The sequence below is a fragment of the Arachis hypogaea genome, chromosome 6, assembly GCF_003086295.3.
Source record: "Arachis hypogaea cultivar Tifrunner chromosome 6, arahy.Tifrunner.gnm2.J5K5, whole genome shotgun sequence".
NCBI lineage: Eukaryota > Viridiplantae > Streptophyta > Magnoliopsida > Fabales > Fabaceae > Arachis > Arachis hypogaea.
Genome location: NC_092041.1, coordinates 107570935 through 107580103, shown reverse-complemented (window position 1 = coordinate 107580103; position 9169 = coordinate 107570935). Strand labels below are relative to the sequence as shown.

The 9169-nt window shown below is 34.2% G+C and overlaps 1 protein-coding gene across 10 annotated transcripts; it reads left to right on the top strand.

Annotated features, from left to right (window-relative positions):
* Positions 1-2386: 2386 nt before the first annotated feature.
* On the top strand, positions 2387-8806 carry LOC112697431 (cyclic nucleotide-gated ion channel 1). 10 transcript variants are annotated; one of them, XM_072197555.1, is made up of 9 exons: positions 2445-2788; positions 3040-3106; positions 3230-3378; positions 3668-4235; positions 4410-4622; positions 5992-6287; positions 6710-6821; positions 7342-7578; positions 7950-8806. In XM_072197555.1, the coding sequence occupies exons 3-9, from the start codon at positions 3350-3352 to the stop codon at positions 8646-8648; spliced, it is 2154 nt and encodes a 717-aa protein (XP_072053656.1). In that variant the 5' UTR covers positions 2445-2788; positions 3040-3106; positions 3230-3349; the 3' UTR covers positions 8649-8806. The 10 variants fall into 10 exon arrangements, with proteins under 10 accessions (XP_072053655.1, XP_025606391.1, XP_072053660.1 ...); XM_072197557.1 differs by having other exon boundaries at positions 2539-2788; positions 3292-3378; XM_072197554.1 differs by lacking the exon at positions 3040-3106 and having other exon boundaries at positions 2387-2788; positions 3292-3378.
* The last annotated feature ends 363 nt before the right edge of the window (positions 8807-9169 follow it).

The window sequence follows — 9169 nt, the reverse complement described above, 5'->3', positions numbered from 1 at the left end:
TGCTTTCCTAATATTTTGTCATGCACTACGTGAAAATATTTGTGAAAATTTGTACAATATATGAGATTGATAAAGCCATTGAAGATCAATTTCGAAAAAGAAGAGCTATTGGGGTTGGATGGATCAAGAATTGGCAAGAGTTTAGTGATTGAGAAAATGAGAGAATATCAAACAGCAACAGATTTGATGCAGTTATTTTGGTCGAGGCCGTAATAGAAATACCATTTTTCGAGATCGAATTGGTGGTAACCATGGACAATTGCGTCGAGTTAATGCGGGTGTTCCTTTTACTTCCCAACGAGGGGAAAAATCTTCTCCTTTGAATCGAATTGTCTTTCTAGGGACAAAGCAGTTGAAACTCCATTCCTAAAAATGAATTCAACTATGTTGATGATAAATATTTTGAGGAAGAAGATGAAAAAATGGTTGGTATCCTCATAAAAAAATATTGAATAACTCTTTCTTCTAGTCAGAAAAATAAATACTTAGGGGGCATTTGTTATATCGAAAAATAATATTTCCGATAAAGATGTTATTAAATTCTTTGATAAGTGAATGTTCGACAAGTTTAGCCCTCGATCATTGCTAAGTGCCTAAATAATATTTCGATCAACCTCCACATATATGTTACAATTAACTTTGGATTGAAGCCAATTAGGTACTCCGTTAGGTACTCTCTATTAGTCGATTAATTCAAGTGTGGAAATCGAAAAGACAGACTCGACGGAGGTCAACTATGTCGAAGAAGAGGTCAGCAAGTCTTAAGATATCGAGGTTAAGGCTCGATAAGTACTTTTCGAAGAACATAGATAAGTCTTATCGAAAAAGAGTTATAAGTGAATATAATTGATGGCAGTTGTTCATATTATACAAAGAGTGGGAACAGATTGATGCACGTGGGAAATAGTGTCGAAGATGGTGGTCAGAAAACTGAATCAAAGGCAAAGTTTCAATCTCTAAAATGCGCGAACAGTTATTTAGCAAAGCTAACTGCTAGAACGACGTATCAGCAAATAATTGGACGGATTAACCTATAAATTAACAAGACTAGATGAAGAAAGGTTGAAATCTTTTCAGAGAAAACACTCACTCAATCACATTCCCAGCGATGTCGGTCAAGAGTTTTTTACTTTTCATTTAAATTCCCTACAACTTTCTTTCTATGCAATTTATATTCTTTGCAATGTCCTTTCCTTTTCTTTAAATTAAGCAACTTTTACCCTTTTTCGTCTTTACATTTTAATTTTTCTAAACACTTTTTCTTTCTATAATTTAATTTCCTTTTTATTCAAGTTATTTAAGTTTTATTGTTCATTTTAAATTTCTGCAAAGTTTAGTTCATTCTTCTTCGTTATTGTCAATGGCATTGATTTTGATGCAAATAAAATTGGTACCCACAAAGAGGAGTATGTTTCGTTCCCAAACTATTAGATATCGAACCACTATCGATTTGCTAAAAATCGACAAAATAATTATAAAAATATTTTTTTTAAAGTGTGACTAAATAAACAAAATACACTTTTAACAGAAAAATCTTTATAAAAAGATATTTTTAGTATCTACATTTGAGTAGGTGCCTAAGTAAAAACCTGTATCCTACTCTTTCTTTTTTTCAAAATTTTAGAAGATTAAACAAGTGAAAGCACCCTTTGATTTTTGTATTTTAGAAGCTAAAAATTAAAAAGGTGAAATCGCATCTTTCATTGTCTCTTTTCTAAATATAATTTTTATATTTTTTAAAAAATTATAAAAATAATAATATTTTTAAATTCACACTTGTTGAATCTATATTAAAATTTACAGTAAATTTTTTTTCAATTCTTGACTATTTACTCAAATTTTTTTTTTATAATTCGAAAATTTATAATGAGTCCCAATAATTCAAGTAACTAATCTAAATAGTTTCTATAAACGATAATAGTCGATGTGTTAAGACTTAAGAGTCGCTTAATTCAATAATAGAGACTACTTAAACAAATTATTTAAATGATTGAGAATTAATTAGAGATTTTAAAATGTGAAAAAGAACCCATTGTTTTTCGAACAGTTAGGATCGAAAAAGGTCATTTATTCTAAAAATTTTAAACCACAAACTTCCAATCTTTTGTCAATATACAACAAAAATGCAATAGAAGACTAGAAGTAGACTCCACTATTATCATTATCAAACTATTTAATTTAGGTGGATACTACAATGAAGATGGCAAAAATATCTTCTCATGAAGATGTTTTGGTTAAAAGTGTGGTTTATTTATTTAGCCACACTTTAAACAAAAACAACACTTTTATAAATATCAAAATCTAACCATACAATCCATCATCCAAAGGTCAAAAAGAAATATACTCATATGAAGACAATTATGCCATCTTCATTGTAGTATCCACCTTTAATTTAATGTGCGGGGCCGTTGCCCACATATATGCTCTCTCTGACGTTCACACCCATTCATACGCATTACAGTATTACACACCATCCTACTCACTACTCACTAGTCACTACTCACTACATATACACTCTCCTTTCTCTTTTTTTCACCCACCCCACCCGTCCCTTCTCTGATTCCCTCTCACAAACTTGAGAATCAGAAAATCCATCTCGTGACTATGTAAGAGAAAAAAAACCCCCAAAAAACCGAAACCACTGACTGTCTCTCATTTCCTTATTACTTTCCTGGAACCTTCCCCTCTTGCATTCTCTCCCTCTCCCCTTCATGCAAATACCACCACAACTTCCACCAATTTCCCTTTCCCTTTTTCTATTTTACTAATAACTCAGATATTTGGTTCGGTAAGTTATCTTTAGTTTCTTCTTCTTCTTCTTCTTCTCTTCGTAACTAGTTTCAGAGTTCAGTCTTAATAACTGCTTTGTCCGTTTCCTTCATTTATTTCCCCTTCTTTCAGTTTGCTACTGCGCCGGGTACTTTAAACATGTCATTTTCTTCATGTTCTTCCTCTTTTGGTTATTTTTATCGATCAATTAATTTCTACAATGCTTATGTTAATGTTAAAGTTGTAATTTTTTTTTTCATTTTTTTGAAGATCCGGTACCAGCATTGACGAGAAAACACTCATTATTTGGAATTTCATATGCATTCACTCGTACACTGTATTCGCCTACTAGAAAATGTGTTCTCCATAAGATCACATTTGCTTGATGCCATTGATCATTTTACGAGTTTTAATAAGTTGGATCAATTTGATTAATTTTTAATTATATATTTGCTCATAGGTTTTCTTGTGCCTTATTTTGGTGGAATGATCTAATTGTGGTGGTTTCTGTGGTGCTTGAAGGAACTATTCAGTGAAATTTTCATCTTGATCTGCATTGTCTCTGAATTAGGCTGCAGAGATGAGAACTCAGCCAGACAAGTTTGTTAGGTTAGTTTGATGAAAACGTGTATTTTTTATGTTATGATGAGGATGATTCTGTATATGCTAATCTTAGAAGTATTATAGTTGCTATTGTAAGCATTCTTTACACTCATACTGTCTTAGTCACTGTTTCAGTCACCACTCACCATTCCTCATAAAAGTAATGTAAATTTTCCAATGTTTTCTTTTCAATTCCGAAATTTTAGTGTAGTATCAGAATTTCTCTATGACATTTTCATTGTCCCTTTGTTGTACATATTCTTATGAGGAATATTGTCATTTTTATGATGTCCAGGTTTCAGGACTGGAATTCAGACAAGGGTTCTGAGAGCAATTATCCTGTGATCAACATTGCACCTTCGCAGAGATTCAAAACTACATTAAATTCTATATCTGCAAAGTTTCAAAGGGGATTGGAATATGGTTTTCAAAGGATAAAGAGATTCAGTTCATCATTCAAGTCCTTTCTGTTCAGCCGTGCTTTTTCTAGTAACTTTAGTTCTAGAAAGAAAATCCTTGATCCACAGGGTCCGTTCCTTCAAAAATGGAACAAGATATTTGTATTGCTATGTGTTATTGCAGTATCACTGGATCCTTTGTTCTTTTATGTCCCTGTGATCGATGATGAGAAGAAATGTCTTTCACTGGACAACAAGATGGAGATTACAGCAACTGTTTTAAGAACTTTCTCCGATATCTTTTATATAGTCCACATGATTTTCCAGTTTCGTACTGGATTCATTGCTCCATCTTCTCGAGTGTTTGGAAGAGGTGTTTTGGTTGAGGATTCTTGGGCAATAGCAAAGCGATATCTAACATCTTATTTCTTAGTTGACATTCTTTCTGTTCTTCCCCTTCCACAGGTATGGAGGGTTCTCTTTAATTTATTGTACTTTGGATGCATTCCTTGATTTTCATCATCTGTATGCTGCTTTAGATCTCAGGGGATCTATGGGAATAGAATCAAAGTTTCATTGTGCTTACCATTGTCATCATGTATTTAAAGGTTATTGACTCAACTTGCTCAATATTTCTAGGTGGTGATTCTAATAGTCATTCCAGGGATGAGTGGCTACAAATCGCTGAATACAAAGAACTTGCTGAAATTTATTGTTTTCTTCCAATATATACCTCGAGTTTTTCGAATAATTCCATTATATAAAGAAGTTACAAGAACCTCTGGCATTCTCACTGAAACAGCTTGGGCTGGTGCTGTATTTAATCTCTTTCTTTACATGCTTGCAAGTCATGTGAGTTAATGATGCAGTTTTCTTTTTTCCTTTCTCGTATAGAAAATTACACTTAGTAATTTTAATTCCTAATATACGCAGTTTCTTGTTATCAGCATTCCCTTTTATGGATTTGCTATTTTCTCTTTTTCTTTTCTGTTTCTTTCTTAACTGTGAATATGCCATTTTGCATATGTGGTGATAGTTTATTTGGCCTAGAACAGTGTTGTTTTATTTTTTCAATGAAGAACCATTTTGTTGGTCACATATATCTGCACTTGTGGTGATGATGTGGCCTATACAAGCATGGGTTAGATGTACAAGATACAGATATTAGACTATTGGGTATTGGCATGCGTTTTTCTTGAATTTGTAGTGTTGTAGGGTTGTGCAAATTTTTTTGAGGATTTAAAGTTAGGGCTTGTCTTAAATGTGGGCCAGCTATAAAGGTGTATGGGGTATAGTATGATTTTTGTGCAACTCTTGTGCTGATTGGATTATAGTTAAAACCTTTTCTTTCCAATATAATTCTTTTATAGTTATTATGTATGAAGCATGTCGATGTTGGTATATTAAATTAATATACAACATGTTTAGATGTATTGATCTGACAATTTCTTTGTTAAATAGTGAGGGCAACTTTCTTATTTGTTTACCCCACAAACTGTAGCCAAACCATGTTAGTTTTCTGGTATCAGGTCCTATGAGGTTGGTATCAAGAAAATTCACTTAGAGAAGGAGCTCTGCATTCTCTTGGAATCATTTCAATAGTTAGTGTCTGTTAGGAACCAATGTATTCCATTCAGCAAGAAAAGAGGCAAATAGTGAAATGGACTTAGATATTGGGGAGAAGGGATATTTTTAACCAACTCTATTGAGTTTCATGGGAGTGAGGTGGTTAATATTAGGACTATATATGGGCTGTGGGAGAATTCCTTAGAGTAGTATTCAGATTTCAGACCCTTCAAAATTAGAGTCAGACTAGGTTGGCATTGTTACTTTTTCTTTCATTCCTTCAATGCACTATATACACTAACTAGACAGAGGGCAAGACCACACTGGTTTCTTCTCCACGTTCTTCAGTTTATATTGTACTATCGCTCTTTATCTTTTGTCGGATACCAGTTCTTACAGTGTCATATGTGATACACATCTTCAAAATTCTTCTTCGTAGTTTTGATATTGTGCCCTATTTGTTCATGCTTTTAAGGTCACTATGTATATTGTAGTTTAAAACTCTCAGGTCTGTGCCATTTAAGTTTGTTTCCTGATAATGCATTTTTAAATCTGACAGATTATTGTCTCATTTTTTAATAAAATATATAATGTTCATGAAATCTCAGAATAATATTGCCTGCATATCTAGCTAATCCTGTTCTTATCCTTTCAGGTTGTTGGTGCCTTTTGGTACTTGTTTTCTATAGAACGGGAAACCACATGCTGGCAAAAAGCCTGCAACCGAAGTAATGCAACATGTAATAAGGAGGACATGTATTGCAACAATCATCAAGGAGGGTTAAGCACAATTTCAACGTTTCTCAATGCTTCTTGCCCAATAAAGGAGACAAACACGACACTTTTTGATTTTGGGATATTCCTTGATGCCCTTCAATCTGGTGTTGTGGAGTCAAGAGACTTTCCACAAAAGTTTTTTTATTGTTTTTGGTGGGGCCTAAAAAGTTTGAGGTGCGATTCATTGATTCTTATTTCACTCTATATGGTAACTGTTCTGTGAAGTGTGATGTGAGATAAGATTTCCATACTGGTTGCGTCTTTAGGGATATAATTCTTCAGTTTAAATTTGCAATTCATGTACTTTGCAGATAAATGAGCATAACAAGCTATTTGACATTTCTGATTCTACCAACCCCCCGCGGGGGTTAAAAATGAATGGATGGAACTTTGAGAAAGATTATATCATCGAAAGCATTTTGTATCTTTTTAATGGCTTGATGAACGTAGAGGGTGTAGGGGGAGTGCTTGATATGACTATCTGATCACTTTTTCAAATTTTGGTGTGATGCACATCTTTCCAATGTTGTTGTTATCTGATCTTCTGTCATTTTTCCTCCATCCTTTTTTGGGGGAGATTGGTGCTTAAATTGCAGTTCTCTTGGTCAAAACCTGACGACAAGTACCTTTGTGTGGGAAATCTGCTTTGCAGTTTTCATTTCCATCGCTGGGTTGGTATTATTTTCATTCCTTATCGGGAATATGCAGGTTTGTAACAAATGTCTCTTGAGTTGTTTCTAATCATGCAAAGGTGGCACACACACTGTTTATTGATCTTGGATTTGGTAATAAATTGATATCCATAGGGCATAGGCACATGTAGCTACTGAAATCTGTTCCAAGTGTTTTTGGTAGTTACACTTTATTTATTTGTGTTTATGGCCAAGTAGTTTTCTTATAACTAGTAGAATTAAGATCTCCTGGTATTGGGAATTATTTGCAAAATAAGACATGCATTAACTTCCTTCCTAAATAATATCCATTTCTCCATTTATTACCCTATAATTTTGATTCCCTGGCCTTTTTATAGACATTTCTGCTGAGATGCTAAAAAACGAAACCAATAAAAATGTCTATTTATTTACTGAACTAACACATCATATCCATATACATGCAATAAAAATTTGACATTTAAGACATCTGTGTATTTGCAGTTTATTGTAAAAGTAAACAATTGGTGCTTGTGTATCTTGACTAATATTATGCAATTATACTTATTTTCTAACAGACATATTTGCAATCAACAACAACAAGATTAGAGGAGATGAGGGTGAAAAGGAGAGATGCAGAACAGTGGATGTCTCATAGACTCCTCCCTGACAGCCTTAGGCAGCGAATCAGACGATATGAGCAGTACAAATGGCAAGAAACCAGAGGTGTTGATGAGGATAACTTGATTTGCAATCTTCCAAAGGATTTGAGAAGGGACATTAAGCGCCATCTTTGCTTGGCTTTGCTGATGAGAGTAAGTTTCTCCACCTACTTTGTCATGTAATCTCATATGCAACTACAAAGATCTCTTTAAGATTGGATGACTGCATTAATTGCATGAAAATATTCATTTTAAATGCTCTTATTTTATTCCTCATGGTGATTTAATGCACCGATATAATAAGTTTGGTGTGAATATTGCTCCAATTTTACTTTGTGCAAGTGTTTCTTCCTTTCTGGAAAAGATCTATTGGTCATGACTGATTTTGGAATATCCCAAAATCTGATGGATTTATTGACAACTTAAAGTAAAAGGATAAACATCGCCTTTGGAGTATTCAATTAACAGTGTTCTGATAATATTGCTAGTACTAACTAGATATTTTATCTTGTATGATCTTTAAGGTGCCAATGTTTGAGAAAATGGATGAACAACTTTTGGATGCCATGTGTGATCGTCTTAAGCCAGTGCTTTACACGGAAGAAAGCTATATTGTCCGGGAAGGAGACCCTGTCGATGAGATGCTTTTCATAATGCGAGGCAGGTTATTGACAATGACAACCAACGGAGGAAGAACAGGCTTCTTTAATTCCGAGTATCTTAAAGCTGGTGACTTTTGCGGAGAAGAGCTTCTCACATGGGCTTTAGATCCTCATTCTTCATCCAACCTCCCCATCTCAACCAGGACTGTCCAAACACTTTCAGAAGTGGAAGCTTTCGCTCTAAAAGCCGATGACTTGAAGTTTGTGGCTTCTCAATTTAGGCGTCTTCACAGCAAGCAGCTACGCCACACTTTCCGGTTCTACTCGCAACAGTGGCGCACATGGGCCGCATGTTTCATTCAAGCGGCCTGGCGTCGCTATGCTAAAAAGAAGCTTGAAGAGTCTCTCGTTGAAGAAGAGAATAGGCTGAAAGATGCATTGGCAAAGGTAGGTGGTAGCTCACCAAGTCTAGGTGCCACCATATATGCTTCCAGGTTTGCTGCCAATGCACTTAGATTGTTGCGCCGTAACCGCACAAGGAAGACAAGGATGCCGGAGAGAATACCCCCCATGCTGCTTCAGAAGCCTGCGGAACCTGATTTTACTGATGAAGAGCAGTAAGCTTCTATATCTCTCGGTGATTTTTTCGTAAAGAAAATAACCAACGAGGCTGAATAGGAAACAAAAAATGAAAATGTAAGATAAATGTTTTTCAAGTTGTATATATAAATATTGGATTGGATTGTCAATAGAATTTTCATTTCCGTTGTAGCAGTTAATACATCTTTTTTATTTATTAAATATGTAGAATAATATTAAATGAGATTAGTTTAGATGATAAATTACTTAAATTCAAACTAAGAAGTCATGAACCTAAAATGAATTTATGTTTCTGATTGATAAGTGCGAGTTCATAGTTTAAAATAAACTAAACAAATAACAGTCGTAAATTATAGTATAACCCGTCCGAAAAATGCTTGCTTATTATATGGTTTTATGAATTCACGTTCTTTATTACTAGTTGGAATTAAATTAAAGCTAAATCATTAACTAGGTTAATCTAATTAGGAGGGTCATTGCACTTGAGCCATTAAGCCATTAAATCAACGTACCAAAAGCTAAATGGAGAAGAAGGCATTGCT

Excerpts from the sequence above, each read along its gene's own strand:
- LOC112697431 (XM_072197554.1), top strand. The coding sequence starts at position 3,350 with ATGAGAACTCAGCCAGACAAGTTTGTTAG. Across the intron at positions 4,623-5,991 it reads TTTACATGCTTGCAAGTCAT|GTTGTTGGTGCCTTTTGGTA; the intron begins GTGAGTTAATGA and ends TTATCCTTTCAG. Across the intron at positions 6,288-6,709 it reads TGGGGCCTAAAAAGTTTGAG|TTCTCTTGGTCAAAACCTGA; the intron begins GTGCGATTCATT and ends CTTAAATTGCAG.